A 23,476-nucleotide genomic window follows, 5' to 3' on the forward strand; every position below is an offset into this window, starting at 1 on the left:
GTTAACAACAGAGACATTCCTTTGAAGTTTGCCTACTTCAAAGGCAGAAAGAGGTATAAGTAGTTGACCCAAAACCCCAGATTTTTAGATCACTTCTGGAATCAAGAGGAACCTCTGTCAAGGAGAAGAGCTGAAGAGCTGAGGAGAAGTGCTGCTCCTGCCTGTCTGTGAATGTGCTTTGTTGGGCTATCCTACAGTTGCTGCTTCTGTCTGTGAAAGAGGAAAAAGACTAGACTTTGTTGTTCATTCCTGCTTGAGAAGAATCTCCAAGAGCTTGAACTGAGCTTGCCTCCTGTTTTGAAGTCTCAGGGCCATCAAAGACCTCCTCTGCCATTACCTGGTCCCTCTGCTGAGACTCCCGCCCAGCCAAGTGGTGTCTTATCTAGTCTCCTTGCCTTTGAAGGTGAAGTTGGCAAAAAAGGACTGAAATTGACGCACAGAACACTGTGCGGGGAAATTTTCGACACACCATCTGCAATGCGGCTGATAAATAATGCGCCACCCCCTTTGCGGTTGAAATCGATACTCCACCTGCATCCCGGCTGGGAGATAGACACATCGTGGTGGAGAAACAACGCAACACCCGCTTGCAGCTGCTGATAATGAAGCAAATCCCACGCAGCGTGGCTTTCCAACACCGTGCGACCGGATTTCTCATGCATCATTGTTCCTGGGCATCAAAGTCATTGTGAACCTGCGCGGATTTGAGGTGCCCTGTCCGGAAATCGAAGCATTGCTCCCTTGTGAGGGAGAAAAATTACGCATCGCCTACCCGACCGGAGACGAAACAACACACGGCCTCACTTTCGAATAAGGAATTGATGCATCGCTGACCTTTCTGACGCAAGCTCGCCCGTGCGGTTTTATTTTTGACGTAAACCAGGTACTTTGTTTTCTATGCAGTAAGACTCTTATTCTTTTGAAAATTCATACTTTGACTTGTGTATTTTGGATTTTTGTTGTTTTGGTCTTGTTTGATTTAGATAAGTATTGTCTATTTTTCTAAACTGGTGTGGTGTCCATTTTGTAGTGTTTTCAGTGTATTGCTGTGTGTGTTGGTACAAATATTTCACATATTGCTTCTGAGATAAACCTGACTGCTTGTGCCAAGCTACCAAGGGGGCGAGCGGGGGTTATCTAAGTATGTATCTCCATTGCCCTGACTAGAGGGAGGGTCCTTGCTTGGACAGGGGGTAACCTGACTGCCAACCAAAGACCCTATTTCTAACAATATCCAATCAGTAATGGTCTGGCATAATTTTGTGACTGTGGCCAACCTGTCCCAAATTGGAAATAGATATGATGGTTTTGACACTGTGAGTTCAGGTTAGTATGTGTGTATGAAGCGTGACAAGCGGATTTGTAAAAGTGCAATGCTTACACTGACAGTCATTGACAGCGAGTTTTGCGAGGCTTAGCAGCTTGAGATTTCTGTCCTACTACCTCTTTCGGCGGGCCAGTAGTAGTATTTTCAGGGACATTAAGGGCCTCTTCCAGAATGACAAATCAATTCATGATGTTCCGGTAGCAAATACTATGCATATTCATCAGCAGGTGCACTCTCTGAGGATTTATTTCACAAAGATGATTTTTGAAAATTGCAGCGCTGATGAGCAGAGGGTAGTATTGGCTCAGCACAATGAAGCAATTAGTGCTGCAGCAGGAGATGCAGCACATCTGCTAACAAGAAGTCTGCAATCATGAATATTCTTTTAATTTATGTGCCTCATTAAAACAACTGATCACAAACTGTAGTATACATGATGACGCCGAAAAGTGTAAATTGGTGAGACTTGCATTTGCCTGCTCTATTGAATGTGTGTAGGAGGAGACTTGGAAACGAGTGTACATGTGTTCAATAAAATTGATTTGAGGTCTTGGGACATGGAGGTGCATGCATTATTGATTGAATACAATTCCACCCACTAGCGGAACTCAGCAGAATTTTACAGAATACGCAGTGGAATTCTGTGGAGTGACACTCCGCTAGCTCCGCCCACTCCTACTAGGTACTAGTGACAGATTTGGAGTAAATTAGTAACATTAGAAACATTTAACATAATTGAATTGTTTGTGTTTTGCACCATTCTAACAATGCTAATCACAATGATGTGTCTCATTGGCTTAAAAATTGCAGCTCATGTTTTATTTACAAGAATATGATCTTTTCAATAAATGTTTGAAAATATATTTTTGTACCTCATCTTTATGATACCTTGGGCATGCAAAAGTAACACATGAAAGGGTTAGATCTGTTTCCACACATTTCTTAGGAATTGGAGTGGTCATATTTAAGGTTACCAACAACATCTATTACCCTGAAAGGTTAGGGGTTTAGATACGGTACTGTGAGCTGGCCTTATAATCCCACATTTACTGATGAAATAATTTGACTAAGGGCCTGATTTAGATATTTGTTGATGAGTTACTCAATCCCAACGGTGACAGATATCCCATACACTGAAATCTAAATCCCATCAGACATAATGGGATTTAAATTTCAGTGGACTGGATATCCATCACCGTTGTGACAGAGTAATGTGTCCGCCGATATATAAATCAGGCCCTAAGTCTCTATATTGTTAAGTTTTAATTGGCATAATACACAGTCCTACTAAATTTGTAGAAATGGTATAACATTGGATAGAAAGGTTTCTTTAGGCAGTGACACAAGTACAGGCTACATTGTGCACTGCTTCTGAGAGCACAACAGAAGCTGCTGCTTGGTGCTATATGCCATACCAGCTTCTGCTGTCACCCTCCATGGAGGGGTGGGCATGCTGCTGTCTCAAGCATGACTTCCTAGACCACTCATAAATCCCAAGAGTCTAGTGAGCCTGTGAGCAGAATACCATAGTGGTGGATGGAGGCAAATGTATTTGCCCTTCACTGCTTGTCCCTTTTGGGCTGTTGCAGTTGCTGCCTCCCTATCAAGACTGGTAGACCTACTCCACAACTGGACCGGTCTAAAAACAAGCTAGGTGCCATAAATCCTTGACAGATGGTCACAGTACCAACAAATGTAGAATGGGCAGTTCTAAGACACAAAGTACACTTTAAACAAGAACTGGTTGAAGAAGGGTGATCTAAACTCCTTTGTGTATTTTAGTTTTTCTTATTACATTAGCGTTTGCAAATAGTTAAAGCTATCAGGACAGATCTAAAAAAAGTGAAAAAATATATATGAAAAAATTCATTACTTGCAGCAGATAATTTTGTTAAGTAAGGGATGAAGTTAGTTTCAAATGATAAAAGTTTGTGAAAGTAGACAAAAGGCTTTGGAAATTCACTGTGAATGGTGAAAAAATGTATTATTTAGCTTTGTTTTCCTGGGTGTATTTACATCTGAACATTCCAAATGGGAATGAAGCATTGTGCATAGCACCCGGATATGTAGCCAACACACCAGATTACAATAATATGCAGGTATGTTTACAGGGGATGTGAACAGTAAGTGTGTTTAAATACAAAAGAGATCAAATCGCAAACATGGGCTACCAATAAAGTGAGGCAGGAAGGAATGATAAATCTGAGATGAGGATGGTAGGAAGAATGTGAAGAAATGGGTTCTGAGACCTTTCCTGAATTAAAAGTAAGCGATAATCAAGTACAGCAGGGTTCAATATGATCACACAAGCTTAAAGAACTCTGCCTAGAGGCTGTTGTTAAAATCCTGGTACGGTTACTGCTGAGGAGGGGCGATGGACTAGCTCTTTTGGGGCCTGTGTGTGCAGGGATGTAGCTTTGGGGTATGGGGGGTGTTTGGAGTGTGACACCCCACAAATAAATACATTCTTGGCTTTGTAGTTGGGTCTCGGGCCCTGAGTCCGGTTTGCTATAGCTGTGTTGGATTTTCTTGTCATTCTGATTTTAGTAAGAGTTTTTAATGTGTTCATTTTTAAGATCAGGAACTTAAATATATTTAAGCCCAGATTTACTATGATTTACAAAGAATTTGGATCAAGGTTGTGCCTCTTTTTGTGACGCAACCCCAATGCAAAATCCTTTTTTTGTATTTACAGAATCATGCAAATGTCAGTTTATGTGGCTTTGTAACAAAAAGAAATGCAATGTAGCACACTGCACTGCATTCATTTACCTCGCATAGGGATGCGTTCCATGGGTTATGCACAGGCATTCCCGTGCATCCACCCATGGATTTTGAGGCAAACCTTTATCGTTTAATAGTTGAAGACATGGGTTTGTGCCAAAATGGTGCACCTGCCTGGGGTTGGCGTAACAGTGAGAAATATCTTTATTCCTCCTCGACATTTCCTCTTTGTATGTGTGCCTGCATTCTGTAGTGCACTTACAAAGAGGAAAAAGCCACCAAGGATAGTTTTTGTGCAAGAGGATAAACTTTTATTGATCAAAAAGTATCCTGACCATAGCACAGACACCCTTGCACTATGGCAGAATGAAGCCTCGGTTGGCATTAGGCACCCCAAAGTGCACCGGTGCATGGAAAGGCTAAAACGATGCCATTTCTTTGAACGTATGGCGCAGTTGTGCTCTCTTGAGGTGATGCAGTGCAACCACACATTGTGCCACTTCTTCATAATTATGCTTGATAGTGACCGGTTTGTCATAAAAGTAGCAAATCTGCACCCATAAAAAAAAAACTCATTGAATGACTGCAAATTCACTACTTTTTAGAATTCACAAACATTGTCAGCAGTAAGCTTGAAAAGCTATGCCATGCTCAGGTTTCCAGCCATACTACAGGCAATAAAACACCCAACAGGTGATCAAACAAAGGCTTTCAAATATTCTAACCACTGGCAATTCCTCGGGGTAACATTCTAAACCCCTCTTTTTTCACCCACTCTGCGACTCTAGACAGAGAGTTTGATATAGGACCAAAGCAGGCGGAGTAAAGGCAGACAAGTTGGTGAAGGATTTTACTGTCTTTACTCTGCCTGCCAAATTTAGAGATATCTTTCAGCGCAGCAACATCTCTACACATTGGCAGGAACTGCCATTATGTCAATTCCTGTCAATGTAAGAAACGTTTAACAGACGGCTCCGTCAAACATTACGACTGACCCACAAACTTTTCCAAAGTTTTTAATCAAAAAGCAGGAGTTTGTGTTTGAAAAAGAAAAAAGAAAACTAATGGCTCCCACACCAGCTTTCTCAAATGGTGTGGGTATCATATTTCCTATTTACTGTCCCTCACTTCCAGGACATATGTGGTAGTGACGGACAGTAAAAAAAACAAAAAAACATCTGACCATCAACTCTACATAGGGCAGATGGTCAGATGGCTTGCTTCCAGTGGCACCTACTTATGTGGTCCGTCAAAGGAATTTTTACTATGACAGAGTAAATTATGCTCTATCAGTGTAAAACTTGTGATCCGGTCGACACAAAAATGGACTGGCGATCCTTGAGTGTGGCGCACAGGGTACTCCGTTGCTGTTGCAATGGAGTAACTGTCCGCCAAACCCTAAATTATCCCCATAGGCCCACCTAAGGCGCATCAACACTGCCTCTCCTCTTCATGGGAACAGTCCATCCGGAACATTGGTCACCTCATACATTTGGGAAATTCGTGATTCACACCCCTTGAATCTTACTTAGTAAGCTACATCCCTTTGTGTGAGATGGGTTGACATCTATCCTGCAACCAAAGTCACGCCTTCATTTGAAACATTCCTGTAAATAGTTTTGTTAAATCACTGTAGCGGTAATAGCATTCATACATACAATCATGGCTGTCTTTATCGGTTTTGCAGTAAAGAAGGATAATAACTGCAAGCAACAATTTCACCTTTGGTTAACTCTTTCTTGGCACACTTTACCTTCTGGTAATCATTGATTGGAAGTTACTGTGAGATCACGATAATAACTGGCAATGTCACAATGTAGCAAAGTATTACAAATGTTGGAGAACTCAATTTTGGGACTTTTGTTTTACCACTTTTATGCATTACTGCCAAGTTTTCAATGAGGAGGTATGTTCTTTGACGAGTAGGAAAAAAACGATTAGTTCTTTATTAAGTTCCACACTTTAACATTTAGGGATGAAAAAAATCATTATGGTGGCAACACAAAACTGGGTATTATGGCTGCCTATAGCTATTGATGCCTTATGGTGCACTGTAAGGTAGAGTATTTCTGATAACAGAGGGAAACAATAGACATACTTTTTGCTTTGATACTAGTGCAGTGAAATGTACCTGTCTGATAGCACCCCATAGGTTACCGATCCCACCAGCATGCCTGACATGTATATAGACTGCGCCATCTGTCCCATCTGCTGTAAATCACACACAAGGTCCCACTGCAAAGAGAGAGTGAAAAACCATCAATGGACAGGATCATGATCAATTCATTCAGACACCTATAAGATTTTGTTTCTGATATATCATGGCAGCAATTTCAAGTTTTACCAGGTCATATGTGAGATATTAAGACATGTTCATTCTATTGTATTTGTTACGTGTATCTAGGAAACTTATGTTATGCTTGGTAGGATTCTTATCATGATCAAAACAACATTAATAAATATAAGGCAACTTTTTGATTGCATGTTGAAAGGCAGTTCTATGGCAGTATATTTAAAATCTTGATATATGACATAGTGTGGGCAAGAATGAGACATGTCTGGCGGTATTCCCTTTGTGGGAATGGGAGAATAGTATTTTGTGACTGAAGAGCTGGGGATCCTCTGCAGGTTACTTTGTGAATCAGAGATAGACAGGTGTAGGGACAAAAGACCCTAGTGCTTTGTCTGTATGACAGCTTGCTCTAATTTCATCATTGAGGTAGGTTCAGCAGTGAGCACAGATGTCATTTCTGGGCACACCCATCACACTTATGGCCTCCTTTTTTAATGACTGATGACCACATATACCCTGTGCTGCACTCTGCATTGCCATCTCTATTCTACAACCTAATAGCTGCTGTGCCTCTGCGCTGCAACCTGCATTGCTGCTCTCATACTTCACTATCAGAGACCATATGAACCTATGTGATGTATCCATGCTTCTGCTGATGCAGGACTATTAGCTTCAAACTAATTACCAGACCCATATTTTCTTCTTACACACTATTAACAGCAAGATCTATCTGTTGGAAGTTCACGCAGGTGGACAATGCTTGCTGTGCGAAAAGACGGATATGCGGTGGCCCGCACTGATTTTACATGCCAGCGGCACAGTTTGGGTGCAAACGTGCTTGTTCACGATCATGAAGAGCCCAAAAGCTTAAATTTAAGAGCTCAGGAGCCACACCGAGGGCCCAGGACTTGAGGGTCAAGACCTTGTTGATAATGGGTCCAGGAGCTGTGGGGAGCCTGTTATGCCCCTGAGGCTCTGATCAGGACACCAGCAGACTAGTCCTTTGAGTCACTCTGGGGTCCTGGGTTCAGGATGAAGTTGCAGGTCCAGTTCTTCCTCCCTAGGCAAGAGGGTAGCAGACAGCAGGCCAACACAGCAAGGCAGTGGCTCTTTCAGAGCAGCAGTCCAGCAGAGTGTCAGTCCTTTCGGCAGCAGAGCAGTCCTTCTTCCTGGCAGAGTGTCCACAGGACAAGTAGTGTACTGAAGTGGTAGTGTCTGAGTTCCTTCTTTTATATAAATTTGTCTCTTTGAGGTGGTGAGATGCTTCTAGAAGCATGCCTTTGAAGTGCACAGGTGCCCTACGTTTCCTGCCCTGGCTCCAGACTAACTACAAGGGGTATACAACCCTTTGTTTGGTACCGGACACAGCCTATTCTGGTGCAAGTGAGGCAGGACCCAGCTCCTCCTTCCCATCCTGCCAGTAATGGCCCATTCAGTCACACCTAAGCCCCCATAAGTGTGTTGTTGTCTAGGGGGAATACACAATGCGCAACTGCCAACTACCTTCAGTCATGTGGCCAGAGAGAGACTGCAAGCACCAAATGAAAAAGGGAAAAAAATTCAATTTTTCTAAAAGCGGCATTTTCAGAATTGTAACTTAAAATTCAACTTCTCCATAAGTTAGGATTTGAAATTTGGATTATAGAGACATTGAACTTGAAGAGTTTATCTCTTCCCATTTGGGAGTTACACTATAAATATAATTAATATAAGGCAACTCCAATGTTATCCAATGGAAGAGATAGGCCTTCCTGTAGTGAAAATCAAATGTAAGCATTTTCACTACAGGGACAGGTAAAGCTTAAAAGTACATATCCAACATTTTAAATACTCTGAACCCTGCTTTTGGGCTGTCTAGGTCCTATCTGAGGGGTGACTTATATGTATTAAAAAGGAAGTTTGGACATGGCAACAGGTTTACTTTGCCAGGCCGACATGGCAGGTAAAACTGCGCACACATGTTCTGCAACGGCAGTCCTGAGACATGTTTAAAGGGCTATTAAGTGGATGGCACACTCAGGACCTCATTACTAGTCTTGCGGTCCTATGACCGCCAGACTCGCGGTGGTGGTCTGACTGCTGCCAAAGCTGTGGTCCGACTTCTTTGGCGGTGGTCAGACCGCTATATTATGACTGTGGCGGTTCAGCCACAGTCGGACCACCAGCACCGCCTGTTTCCCTCCAATGGAGGGACTGGCAGTGCTGGTGGTCCTAATCCGCCATCCTGTGGGGATTACGACTCCTCTCTCCGCCAGCCTTTACATGGCAGTTGTACCACCATGTAAAAGCTGGCAGAGATGGGGTGTTGGGGCCCCATCGGATGCCCCTGCACTGCCCATGCACTTGACATGGGCAGTGCAGGGGCCCCGATGGACAGCCGTGTTGCGCTTTTCACCTTGTGCCAGGTCCAGTTATCCCTTATTAGTAGATTAGTAGTGTTCTAGCAGCTTAGGCTGATAGAGGTAGCTATAGCAGAGCAGCTTAGGATAAACCAGGAGACATGCAAGGCTCCTACTATACCACTTCTATCATATAGGTACTATATCATAAGAAAGACAATACTCACAGTTACTAAAAATAAAGGGTACTTTATTTTAGTGACAATGTGCCAAAATTATCTCAGAGGATATACTCCCTTCAGAGGTAAGTAAGATACACAGAATATACACACAAACCAAAATCAGGTAAGTAAAACCGTCAGAAAGTAGTGCAAACACTGCAGAATACAATAGAATGCAATAGGCCTAGGGGCAACACAAACCATATACTAAGAAAGTGGATTGCGAACCACAAATGGACCCCTAGGCTAGTGTAGTGTATAGAGGGTCGCTGGGAGTGTAAGAAAACACTAAGGGTGTCCAAGATACCCCACCCCAAGACCCTGGAAAGTAGGAGTAAAGTACCACTATCTCCCCAGAAACACACTAAACTCGTGATAGAGGATTTTGCAAAGACCACTACAGACTGCAAAGCAGTGAATACAAATTCCAGGACCCGAGGACCTGCAAAGGAAGGGGACAAAGTCCAAGAGTCATGAAAGTATCCAGGGGGGGCAGGAGCCCACTAAACCCTGGATGAAGGTGCAAAATGGCTGCCTCTGGATGGAAGAAGCTGAAGATCCTGCAACAACGTAAGGTGCTAGGAACTTCTCCTTCATGCAGAATTTGTCCCACAGAGTGCTGGAGGATGCAGAGTTGTTTCCTTGGCCAAATACCGCAAACAAGTCTTGCTAGCTGCAAGAGTTGCGGTTGAAGAAAGAGGGTGCTGCCCGTGCCCAGGAAGGACCAGGATGTCGCCACTGGGGAGAGGAGACAGAGGGGCCCCTCAGCAATGTAGTCGCCACTGGGGAGATGAGACAGAGGAGCCCCTCAGCAATGTAGAGAGCCCATGCACAAGCAGAAAGCACCCACAGAAGTTCTTGAACATGGGTTTATGAAGTCTGAACACGGTGGTCTATCCAACACTGCAAAAGAGGGTCCCACGACACAGGAGATCAACTCAGGGAGCTGTGCATCGCAGGGTGTAGTGTGGGGGACCTATGCTTGGTTGTGCATGCAGGATTTTGTGGAAATGTGCACAGAAGCCCTTGTAGCTGCAGAACACGCGGTGCACAGGTTTACTGCCTGGGGAGTGGAGGGAAGGTCTTACCTCCTCCACATTCGGACAGTTGGACCACTGGACAGTCTGAGCCACTTGGTTCCACCACCTGTGTTCCAGGGGCCACGCTCGTCAGGATGAGAGGGGTCCCATAGTATCGGTGAAGCTGAGGTTTGGTGCGTGCTGAAGCAGGGGGAAGATTCCGTCGACCCATGGGAGATTTCTTTGTGGCCTCCAGTGCAGGATGAAGGCAGGCAGACCCCAAAGCATGCACCACCAGGAAACAGTTGAGAAAGCTGGCACGATTAGGTGCTACAATGTTGCTAGTAGTCTTCTTGCTACTTTGTTGCAGTTTTGCAGGTGTCCTTGAGCAGTCAGTGGTCGATCCTTGGCAGAAGTCTAAGATAGAGATGCAGAGGAACTCTAGTGAATTCTTGCAAGTCATTATCTGAGGAAAAGCCCACTGGAGAGACCCTAAATAGCCCTCAGAGGAGGATTGGCCACCTAGTCAGGTGAGCACCTATCAGGAGGGGTCTCTGAAGCCACCTGCTGGCACTGGCCACTCAGAGGCCTCCGAGTGCCCTCACACCCCTGGATCCAAGATGGTAGAGGTCTGGGACACATTGGAGGAGCTCTGGGCGCCACCCCTGGGGTGGTGATGGACAGGGGAGTGGTCACTCCCCTTTCCTTTGTCCAGTTTTGCACCAGAGCAGGGACTGGGGGTTCCCTAAACTGGTGTAGACTGGCTTATGCAAGGATGGCACCATCTGTGCCCTTCAAAGCATTTCTGGAGGCTGGGAGAGGCTACCCCACCCCAGCCTTTCACACCTATTTCCAAATCGAGAGGGTGTAACACCCTCTCTCAGAGGAAACTCTTTGTTCTGCCTTTCTGGGACTGGGCTGCCCAGATCCCCAGGAGGGCAGAACTCTGTCTGTGGGGTGACAGCAGGTTAGCTGCAGAGAAAACCCCAGAGAGCTGGTTTGGCAGTACCCGGGGTCCATAGTGGAGCCGCGGGGATGCATGGGATTGGCACTCCAATACCAGATTTGGCATGGGGGTCCCAGTGAGGATCCCAATGAGACAGGCAAAAACAAACTTACATACATGTAAAAATGGAGGTAACATGCCAGGCAAGATGGTACTTTCGTACAAAGCGCGATGGGTGCTGTTGCACCTTACACACGCAACATTGCATTTCCACCCGCTGACCCTGTGGGAAACTTGTAATAGGCGCCGCAGGAAGGTCACCGCACTGGCGGTGACCTGACCACGGAAGTTTGGCGGGAGGCCTTTTCCGACCGCCAAACTCGTCCTGAGCACCTCAGTGCTGCAGACGCACTAGTAGCATTTAATATACAGACCCTTGGCACAGGTAGTGCACATTAATTAGGACTTAATTATAAGCAAAATAAATATGCCAACAGGGTATTAACCAATTCTAATATATTTTAAGGAGAGGGCACATGCATTTTAGAACTGTTTTGCAGTGGTAAAGTGCCCAGAGTCTTAATGTCAACAAAAAAAACTGAGCAAAAATAGGAGGCATAAGGCAAAAGGTTTGGGCGTGATCGTCCAGGGAGGGCCATTTCCAACACCAAACCAATTTGCTAGTTAATAATTGATCGACGATTTGTGATAGAAAGCTCACCAACCTGCACTTTGAAAGGTACACCCAAAAAACTCCACTTCCAAATTGAAATTTGGATGGGGATGCAACCTCTCATTTTGTGATACAGAAAAACTTTTCTGATAACGAAATTGGGTTAATACATGGAAAAAGCAATTTTGTGCTTGCAAACCCTGCAATTTTGTGCATCACGGGACTTGCGACCTAATTTTTCTCTGGCTTTGCTGCATCCCCAGTTGTCTAGCATTTTGTTCTTCCCCACACAATATTGTGCACCCTGTGGGACCACTCATGCTCTTTTTAGCCCTGACAATTCCACAATCTTAGTTACTCTTATCTCTTTCCTCTTTTAAAGTCTCCCTTCCACATTTCTGTCTTGTGGCCGTAGAGGCAGACAATATTGCATCTAACATCCTCTGGTCAAGTACATGTGTGCCTCCTCCTGCTGCTGCCTGCCTGGTCTGCTCTGAATTGTGTTTATTAGTTTGCATATAAGGTTTTCCCATGGGACCCTGTGACTTAGGGCCTAATTTAGACGTTGGTGGTCGCACAGTCAAGCTGCATGAGGGGTGGACCAGAAAATACCATCACCGTGACGGTCTTCCGCCCGCTGTATTTAGATGTTACAATTCTACTGGCAGTCTGAATGGCGGCGATTTGCTGATGGCGGGAGACAGCGGTGGGACTCTATGGACTTGGTACAATGGCAGGGGCTGTGGAAGAGAGGTAAGTGACACACACATTCTGTCCCTTAGTAATAAGTGTACCCCAACCCCACACTCTACACAACACAACACATCCACACAATTACCCATTGCCATTCAGACACAACACAACCTGTATATGCCAAAAACACACATTGACATACATCTATGACTCAACCTACACACACCATTGACACCACACCCACACATGACACAGCCACAACAGAAACAGAACTACACACTCAGCTACACAAATATACTAACACACACCTGCTACCCACACCTCAATCAGCCAGTCACATTGGATATATACATACATATACTGACTCACACTCAAAACTCGCAGCACAACATGACAGGTACATGTCCCCTCGCAAGGTGCACACATGAACATAGTTGGCAGTGGTGAATGTACCATCATTGTGGTGCCAGCATTCATTTGCCCACAAATACTGGCACTATAAAGACAATTGTGTATGTGTGCGATATGTATTGTGTACCAGTGTGGCCCATCCGTGTCTGTCCCTGACATATGCATGTCACAGTGCTATAAAAAATTACTGTGTCATGTATATGTCTCCAGTGGTCCCCACTCAACGTACACTGACAATGTCTGTCGACGGGGGTTGGGTTTTCTCCTTGAGTCAGTGACAGCAGCGAAGGTAGGTGTTGTCCCGTTGTGTCCATTCAAAGACCGGGAGGTGGGGTGGAAAAAAGGTGAGTTTTTCTCTCCTTTCACCTTAATCCGCCAACTAAGAAGTGGAGGTCTGACTGCCACTTTTTCCTTGGTAGTAAGGCACATCTATAGCTGCACGACAAGAAGGCTGGCAGCGGTCCCGCCAACAACCCCTTTTCCTTTTCCTGCCATCGTCGCGGCCAGTGTTTCTTGGTGGAGATGGAGGTTCAAATGCGGTCTTTCATCTAAATAGGGTGGGCAGAGCGTTGCGGGTTTCCAATAAAAAAGTTGATGGCAGGATCATTACTGGCAACATCTAAATCAGGCCCTTAGTAGCTCTGAGTTTCCCCATACTGACAGGTCAGCTTTGCTGCATGTGCTCACTTCATGTGATAAAAAGTGTACCGCTTTAATCAGTTATATCGCAGAACTGGTGTTCAGTCTTAGCATTACTGTGTCCCTTGCGTTGGCCTCTAGATACATCTCTTCCCCTTAAGAAAGAGAATAGCAGAATATTGCTTTACTTCATTATGGGTAATGTAAATGCCCTGTTAGTAGACTTCAAGTCAAATTTTGGGATACTTATGTACCCTGAGTACCCTCTTGAAATAACTGGTGTTTTGATAACAGTGTTTGCGTGTGGTGGAACACGAATCTGCACAAATCATGTAGCATTTTCCCATAACAAAGAAGAAATAAGTATAAAAATACCTTTTACATTACATTTAAGTTTGTTAAGTTTTTGTTCATGCTGCATGCAAAGATCGTTCTAAGGGCCAGATGTAGGAAACAAATAGCGAGTCGCAAACTGCAAAAATTGCCGTTTGCGACTCGCTATTCACGTTTCCCGATGCAGAAATGCATATTGCAAGTCGGTACCGACTCGCAATATGCATTTCAGTATCGCAAATAAGAAGGGGTGTTCCCTTCCTATTTGCGATTCTGAGTGGTATGCAATATGCGGTCGCAAATGGTGTCGCAGTTACCATCCACTTCAAGTGGATGGTAACCCACTCGCAAATTGGAAGGGGTCCCCATGGGACCCCTTCTACTTTGTGAATGGACCCACAAATATTTTTTCAGGGTAGGTAGTGGTCCAAGGGACCACTACCTGCCCTGAATAAAAACCGAAACTAAAGGTTTCGGATTTTTTTTTTAAGTGCAGCTCGTTTTCCTTTAAGGAAAACGGGCTACACTTAAAAAAAAAAAAACTGCTTTATTTAAAGCAGTCACGAACATGGAGGTCTGCTGACTACAGCAGGCCCCCATGTTTGCGAGTGCCTAGACTCGCTATGGGGCCGCAATTTGCGACCCACCTCATGAATATTCATGAGGTGGGTCATTGCGACCCCATAGCGAGTCGCAGACGGTGTCTGAGACACCGTACTGCATACCAATTTGCGACTTGCAAATTGCGAGTCGCAGGGACTCGCAATTTGCAAGTCGCAAATTGGTTATTTGCTACATCTGGCCCTAAGTCTATTAGTGCACAAACATTTCATCGCATTAATGTCAACATAATAGGAAACTAGTGCAAACAACGACAGAATAGTGCTAGAAATCCTTTTCAAAATGGCTTCACGATGCGCTGCACTTTGTGTGGCACTTTTTTAAAACTTTTGACTTTTGGAGTGCTCCAAACAAGAAGATACCCACTCCCTAATTAGAAAAGCTGGTCACTGGTTGAACTCCAATTTCAAACCTAATTGCTTTTATAATGATAAGATTCTCATGGCCCGAAGAGTGAGGAGGGTAGGATATTCCAAGGTATTGGAGGAGGGAGACTATGTCGTTTTAAATTTTGCTAATCCTCGTTCAGTAGACCTTTTTTTGACCAATTTGGGCCACTGTAATATGTCAACTAACAGGATTCAAATACATCCCCTGTGTCATTTTTACGACCCTGTGCTCCTACCAAACCGCACTGTCACTAATTCAAGTATTTATAGACCAGACCCAGAAAGGCTTCAATTACAGATTACTGTACCCTCTAGCAACCGGTTCTCGACTCTTAGTCGCCTTGACGAGAACGATTGACTATCGGTGATGCACCCCTGTTCTTCTAACAGGGAGAGACCGAAGGCTGGGAACGTCGACGTGGAATGTTCCTGGGACACAGGAAAGCATGATTTGGATCTGAAAGTTCCTATAAATACTAAGGGCCGTATTTATACTCCGTTTGCGCCGAATTTGCGTCGTTTTTTTCGACGCAAATTCGACGCTAAACTAACGCAAACTAACGCCATATTTATACTATGGCGTTAGAGGCGAATAGCGCCAAAGTTCCCGGAATGTGCGTCATTTTTTAGCGTGAACCCCTTCCTTGCGTTAATGATATGCAAGGGAGGCGTTCCCGTCTAAAAAATGACTCCCAGGCCTTTACGTGGTATTTATACTCCCGGGCAAAAGAGACGCCCGGGAGTGGGCGTGGCTAAAAACGGCGCATTTGCGCCGCTTTTTAACGCCTGGGTCAGGCATGGCGTTAAGGGACAAGTGGGCTCAAAATGAGCCCACAGTGCCCTCCCCTGCCCCCAGGGACCCCCCCTGCCACCCTTGCCCACCCCAGGAGGACACCCAAGGCTGGAGGGACCCACCCCAGGGACATTCAGGTAAGTTCAGGTAAGTATTTTTTTTTTTTTTTTAATAATTTTTTTTGGCATAGGGGGGCCTGATTTGTGCCCCCCTACATGCCACTATGCCCAATGACCATGCCCAGGGGACAGAAGTCCCCTGGGCATGGCCATTGGGCAAGGGGGCATGACTCCTATCTTTACAATGATAGGAGTCATGTTGATGGGGGATGGGCGTCGAAAATAAATGGCGCAAGTCGGGTTAAGACGATTTTTTCGACGTAACCTGACTTGCCCCATTTTAAGACGCCCATACGCCATTTTCCCCCTACGCCGGCGCTGTCTGGTCTACGTGGTTTTTTCCCACGCAAACCAGGTAGCGCCGGTCTGATTGCGCCGTCTAACGCCATTCCATAAATACGGCGCCCGCATGGCGCTTCAGAATGGCGTTAGACGGCGCAAAACTTTTTGACGCTAAACTGCGTTAGCGCAGTTTAGCGTCAAAAAGTATAAATATGGGCCTAAAGTTCTAATGTCATGTCCTGTGTCTAGACCATTAACTCTGCTTAGCTGGAACATAGCAGGGCTGCGATCCAAATCTGACAATTCGGAATGGAAGAGCTTTATTTCCTCCTACGATATAATTTGTCTACAGGAGACCTGGTCCAAAGATACGTTCCTTCTGAACGGTTTCACTTCTCTGTGTCAGCCAGCACTAACCTCTCAAATGGGGAGAGCTAGTGGCGGCCTTTTAGTTCTTGTCTCCGTACATCTTCCGCTTTTAAATGTGTCTTTAATCTGGTCTTCTCTTTATTTTATGGTTGTCTTGGTCTCTATTAGTGGCCTAAAGGATATCCTAATTTTAAATTTTTATAATAACATCCCTCGGGGCCTCTTTATGAGTCATCTGGAAGAGGTATCGGACCTCATAGATTCTTCACATGTTTTGCAGAATAGTGATCTAATTATCATCTGGGTGGGCGATTTCAATACTCCTCTGTGCAGCAAAGAACACATGGACCTGTGTGACTTTCCTGCCGAGGGCAGAGAGTCAGTAATTCATTTTAACCATACATCTGAATGAGATGCCTTAAACCTTTTTACTTCTAAATTTGATTTGGTTCATGTCACCGAGAAATTGCCCCCCGACGCCTGTAATACACCAACCTTTACAGGGAATTTGAGGGGGAGCACTATCGACTTCATACTTATCAGCTCCTCTGATTTTTATGTAATTCAAGAATTTAAGATTACGCCTCATTGTGCGAGCGATCATAACCCCCTTAGCATTATATTGGACCTAAAAAATTTCCAGGCACCCAAGAATAAAAGCGTGAGCGCTGCTACTGTTTATAATCCAAATTGTGGCATACGTCTAAAATAGGACAAAATAGATCCAAAAATGTTTAACCAGGAAATTGTAAGAAGTAGGTCTGACTCGATTTATATGTGTCTGTCCCAGCAGTTAGATTCTGACCGCATAGTGCGTGAATTTGAATCTTTAAGCATTGACATCTCACGCGCCCTGGCTGCGGACAGGCCCGCGAAGGGGCCGGTGGCCCACAGATGGTTCGATTCTGCGTGCTCATCCGCCCATAAAAAACTTGAAGATGCACTTAAAGCAGTTCCTCTCTCCCGTCAACTAGTTAAAATAGCAAGAGCCGATTATAAGGCTGCCATCGACAAACGGAAATCAAAAATTAGGTCTAGGGCCTGGGGCGATCTTTTGGCTGCATCTGAGCAGAAGGATACTTTTAAATTCTGGAAAGTGATAAATCACTCTTACTTTTCTGGTAACCACTCTTTGGCCAATGAATGTCTTATTGCTGAGGACGTCTGGTTAACTCATTTTAGGAAAGTTTTCTGTTCAGAAACTTATGAGAATTTGCATGTAAATCCTTCTGCTCCTTTTATTTTAGACTCCAAAACTAAGGCCCCAAACATTATTTTTGACCTCTATGAGGTCAAAAATGCCATTGACAGATCAAGGCAGGGAAAAGCTCCTGGCCCCGATGGGGTTCCCGCTGATCTTTTTAAATCAGAAATTGATCTTTGGGGTCCGTTAGTTACCAATGTGTTGAATAGTGTGGTAAATAGTAACGTGCCCCTCTCATGGAAATTGGCTATTATTGTTCCTATCTTCAAAAAAGGAAATAGACAAGATCCTTCTTGTTACAGACCAATTTCTCTTATGGATTCGACGGCAAAGATTTTAGGTAGCGTGATCCTGTCCCGTTTAGAAGATTGGGTGTCCGAGGCCCAGATTTTATCTCCTATTCAATTTGGTTTCAGACCTGGTGTAGGTACAGTTGAGCAAGTCTTAAACTTGCAGCTGATACTCAGCAAATACGTGACAGTCAAAAAAGAGTCGATTCACATGGCTTTCATTGATCTAACCAGTGCCTTCGATATGGTTAATAGGTCAAAGTTATGGCAAATTTTGGAAGCCTTAGGCTGCGATCCGCCTCTATTGGAGCTTATTAAACGCCTACACCAGACCTAACGATTTCTGTTCAGGCCGGCTCACATGGGCAGAGAACCTCCCACATCCCGTCAACTAGGGGTGTAAGGCAGGGATGTATCTTAGCCCCTTTTCTTTTTCTGATTTACATTAATGGGCTCTATGATTCACTGTTAAAACATGCAAAGGATATACCGAAGATGGGCCAGAGACAACTTCCAGTTTTATTATATGCTGGCGATGCAGTTTTAATTGCTCGTACTGCAAACGGTTTACAGGGACTACTGGATGTATTTTATGATTTTATGTTGAACCTTGATCTGAAAGTAAATTACCCCAAGACTTTCGTTATGACTTGTGGCCCACGCAATACAAAGTCTAAACAATTTACTATGGGAGGGCACACCCTTATTAAGGTCAAAGAATTTTGTTATCTAGGCATGTACATTAGTCCTTCCTTGTCCTGGAAGACACACATTAATTTTAAGCTCCAACAGTTGATAAGGAAGAACGAAGCATTTTTTCGCTTTTCAAATAAATTAGGTCACAGACCCCCTGCACAGTTGAAAACTCTTTACAATTCCAAATGCACTGCATCAGTCCTTTATGGGGCAGGCGTCTGGGGCTATAATAAAATATCGTCTCTTCAGAGTGTTGAAAATAAATTCCTGCGCAGATTATTGTTGGTTCCAAAATGCACCGCAAATATAATCTGCCATGAAGAACTTGGTCAGTGCTTTTTGGAGGACAGGGTCTTCATGGACCCCTTACTGCTCTGGATCAGATGTTGGTCAAACCCTATGGCAAGTTTGGTCTAAGACTGTATCTCTGATTGTCTACAATTGGAAAATTCAAATAGGATTCCCTGGCTTATGTTTCTGCAAAACTCTTTTGAGAACCTAGGGCTTAGATACATGTTTGATGATCCTCATTTGTTAACCACAAACTCTAGGTCTGTCTTGAAGTCTGCTTACTCCAAGTACATATCAGAGCAGAGATTTTATAGTTCCCTGAAATTGAAATCTTTTGATTCCTACTCTCGGATTGTGACTGTTCCATGCCTTGAACCCTATTTGACTTGGTTTTCAAGTTTTAGAACAATTTCCTTTTTAACACTTTTTAGACTTAATCTAATTAATTTTAAGGTAGCTTTCCCCGAACCATGTTTCTGGAAAAAGGACTTACCACTTTGTCCCTGTGACTCCAAATCAACTCAGAGCACTTTGCACTTTTTTCTTTTTTGCCCTTTATACGCTGCTCCTAGAGGGGCCTTTATTTTACCCATGTTACGCCTTCTTAGGCCCATTCATTTTAAGGAAGCCCTACTATATCTTCAGAGATTGCCTGATATTCAAATTTGTCATCATGTATTAGACTTCGTCACAGCTTCTTTAAGTATTAGGAAAAGGCCTACTCCTTTTTAAAATTTTATGTACGTATAGTATATCATTTTAAAGCTAATACTTGTACTTTTCTGACTTCGTGATGTTTAATCATGTCTTGTATATTTATCTATGTATGTCAAGGGGTTTCAGAATGGATGCTCATGTGGTGTTTTCAGCAATGGTTTTAAGTTTTATTTTTTACTATTTATAGATCGGTAAATGTGTCTTGGTTTGTACTTTTATGGCAATTGCCGAATAAAGTTATTTGACTGACTGACTGACTGACTTTTGTAGTTTAGAAGTATTTTGTTTTTAAATCTGCAAATTATGCAGCATACGGATAAATATGTGCAAGAGCAATAAACCCACAATTACGTGGAAAACGCGGCAGACCTCAAATCCCTTATTTACCTCGGCCGTGACCCTGATTATATTAATGTACATGAGAAACTAACGTTTACCCAGCCTAGACTGCTACACTGAAGTGCTTTCAAAACCTTGTCACTGTTATTTATAATATTTTGAATCTGCAGGCGTTTAACCTTCAAAAACATAATTACCCTTCAATTTTGAGTGTCCTTAAATTTGATTAATATTCATCACGCCTGTTAAACACCGATACTCCAGGGGGTCGTTAGAATTTACCAGATGTGTTAAATAACACTCGTCATGAGTTTCCTCCATGAAATGGGGAATAATGCCAGAATTTTTGTGTTTTTGGCACCAAAATCAACATGGTGATATTGTGTGGCCAGAAATAGAATTTCTGGTCGGTATCCACACATAAATGCAGCTAATACAAGTTAATCCTCATGGAAAGGTGGAAAACTATCTCGTCTTAGATATGCAGAGTACAATTCCACACAGAATTCCCAATTTTGAATGTTTAACCTTCAGATTTACCACCTGCTTTACGAAGGTAGCAAAATGGGAAGCAGTGGTGTTGCAGGGCCAAGGGATGGGGAGAAGAATTGAGAGGTTTACAGAAGGGTGGAGAGGATGTGGTCAGGTAGGGGGGATATTACATGTGCCCCATGTCTTAGAAGTGGGTCTAGCAGGGGTTGGGGACAGAGGCCAGGCTGAAATTTGAACCCAGTCCCAAAGCAATTTCCCAGTTGTACTTCCCAGCAGGTAAAATTGGTGTTTGCACACCCAGAAAATATTGGTGCAGGCATTCCAGGCAAGTTATAAATGGCAGGAGTGGTATGCAGCCTGGTGACACCGCTCTGTCCAACTCATAAACGTGATTTTTATGTAGTGCAGTGTTACCACCAACCAGATGCTGGTTCACGGTTTTATGACAGAATGCCATATGCAGAAATGTCAACTATCATAAACATCGGGCCTCATTTACGAGGCCCGTGGTGGCGGGTGAAACAACAAGTGCCTTTGCTGAGCCACCCTGCCCCACAGGGAAAGCTTAGTAATGCGCAGTATCTACAACACATGGTGAATTTCTGTCCTCTCCTCCGCCAACACAGGCACCTTTTCACAAACAATCACAAGAGGTGTTTTCCTCTTTCTATGTGTGCTGCAGAATGCACACATAGAAGGAGGAAAAAACAGGGAGAAATAAAGATATTTCTCCACATTGCATCACCCTTACACCACCCCTGAGGTGGCAGAGGAATCTGACACAATCCCAGACAGATAAATCTGGGAATGCATCAGATTTCTTTGGTTACCTTGGGTGTTGCGTGGGAACACCCCAGGCAACACCCATGGAATGCCTCTTGTGCGTGAAGGGGGTCTATATTTACAAGGCCATGAAAAGCCACAAGGTAGCTTTGCCTGGCCTTGTAAATATGGGCTGGCACACTGCGCCACCAGAGCGTAAAAAAAGTGATGCTCGGTTGGTGCAGTGTGCTGCTAGGGCCTCGTAAATTAGGCCCATGGAGCCTCATTTACAAGAATCTGATGCATCAGCTGTGATGCATCAGATTTCTTATGCTGCCCTGCTTCCCCTAAGGATGCCATGAATGTGCTGTATTTACAATACAGAGCTCTATGGCACACATTTTCACAGATGCATCAGGAATTCTGATGCATCTGTGGTGCTAAATTCACGTACTGTTGGACTTGCTTAAAAAAATTATGCTACTCCAGCACTGCAAGGAAGGCTCCCATTTTAAAAAGCCCTGCATCAGTTTAACGTCTGCTCTAAGCAGGCATTAAAACTCTGGCGCTGTGAAGTCGCAGAGTGATGCAGTGAAATCTTGCAGATTTCACTGCGCCAGTTCTGCGTGGCTTTTAACTGGAGAACACCTACCTTGCATACATTATACCTGCTGCAGGTCTAATGTGGTGTAAGGCTTTACAAACTGATGCAATGGTCCCATTGCGCCAGTTTGTAAATGTGGTGCAATGTAAGGGACTGCTCAGTACCACCGCAGCATAAAAGAAAATGAAGTTACATAGTGTCCTAAACAAAAGTCTTGTCCAATTGGATTAACTATTCTTTTATTAATTTCAATAGGACCATATTTTTGTAAGTGGTATTTAGTACACAATATTTACATCAGAGGCCATTCTGACAACAATGTTCTTGTACTTTCCACTGATGTGTATAGATTGCTCTATAGTAGCTGCTATTTTGAAAATAAATTTTCAGATTACATAGACTGTTCTGGTGCTTTTGCAACATTCTGCCAACTTCTGCAACTAGTACATTTTATAAAATGCGTTTTACACTGATAAGTCATGCAATGTAACATCTACATTTATCGGGCTGTGCAAAAATCAGAGATTATACAGATCCTTAACTAAAATAAGCTTTTATCTGAAGAGGATAGTGTCTACTTTTCCTACCTCGGTGATGATTGTGGAAGCAAATTCACTCGGGTCATAAATCCATCCGTCCAAACAGGGTTCCAGGTGTGCTCTTGTGGCATTGTCCTCCATGGCATTGGGATTCACATATCCCCAATGACCTGTGGTGTACCGCAGGCACTTCTCAGGTTTCTGCTTTCCATCCAAGGGTACAAACGCTCTCAGTACCTCAAGGGACCCCAAGGTCGAATTGGTCCACCTAGTGTCATTTTCCACAGCATTGACCTTGCAGTGATGGTCTGGGATGGCAGCTGTGAAGTTCTGAAGCAGGTGATGGCTGGCCATCGTTAGTAAGGGTACAGCCAGCATGATAACCTGTAAATATTGATAGCGGCCCATTCCTCCAATCTGATCAAGGAGATCACCAAAAGACATGGTGGCTCACCCAGGATCACAAATTTGAGACCACTGTGTGAAAGAACTCAACCCAGTTGAAGGAGATAAAAGAACAGGTTACTCACATATACCTCTTATTTGTACAGGAGCACATAAGAACAAAAGCAATGAGGGGTGACTTCATTACTATGCATAGAGTTTAGCAGATAGTGCTGGCACTAGGTCTGAAGCCGATTGAAAGCTAGGGTAACTTCTGATTTCTAGAAGACTAGAACCTTGCTTTAGCTTACCTCCCTGTGGTTAGCTTGGACTGGCTTAAATATTTTTCCTTCTGGCACATTACATTTGTCTTCTGAGACAACACGCCCAATCCAGTCCAGGCAGAGGAGTCGAAATGTCACCGTTGCCGACCATGAAAGGATTCCTCTGTCTCTTATAAAACGAGCTTTGAGATTGGGAAAGGCGGAAGAGAAGAATCTGCATGTAGAGGGGTGAAAGGATGTTGCCACAACGTTTTGTGGATATTACAAAGAAAAAGATCTTGCCTGGTTAAATAGGTACTTTTTAAAGTGGGTTAACTGCAATAGATCAAAATGCTGTAGAGGATATTTCTTGTATGTGTAGAGAAGTGCCCTCAATATGGCTGGCCTGGAGAAGTGTGCATTATTTCTCACATGAATGATATTTGACACAGGAGGGAGTTGGAATTGATCAGTTGTGATAAACAGCATCTATTACAAGATTTTCTCCAATAATGCGGAATAAGATGCAGATTTTGGTTTCTAAAGCACTAAAATACGCATGTCCTGGTAGATAGCGGACATATTTCCACTGTTCACATATAATTACTGTGTGCAATAAGGTCTGCATCCTGTAATTCCAATCCCTGTGCAACAGGAATTTGCACAGTGATCGGAATTCTCTGGGCCGCTCATAAGGAGAGCTT

General features: G+C 43.9%; 1 protein-coding gene across 1 annotated transcript in view; it reads right to left on the reverse strand.

Moving 5' to 3' along the window:
- Positions 1-22,798, reverse strand: part of LOC138260002 (solute carrier family 22 member 6-A-like) — a 632,653-nt gene extending 609,855 nt beyond the window's left edge. Inside the window, exons 1-2 of the mRNA XM_069208049.1 lie at positions 22,174-22,798; positions 6,183-6,286 (exon numbers count right to left, since the gene is read on the reverse strand). Coding sequence (XP_069064150.1) covers positions 6,183-6,286; positions 22,174-22,569 — 500 coding nt within the window. The 5' untranslated portion in view covers positions 22,570-22,798. The remainder of the gene's footprint in view (positions 1-6,182; positions 6,287-22,173) is intronic.
- Between the last annotated feature and the right edge of the window lie 678 nt (positions 22,799-23,476).

This window comes from Pleurodeles waltl, chromosome 9 (genome assembly GCF_031143425.1).
Source record: "Pleurodeles waltl isolate 20211129_DDA chromosome 9, aPleWal1.hap1.20221129, whole genome shotgun sequence".
Taxonomy (NCBI): domain Eukaryota; kingdom Metazoa; phylum Chordata; class Amphibia; order Caudata; family Salamandridae; genus Pleurodeles; species Pleurodeles waltl.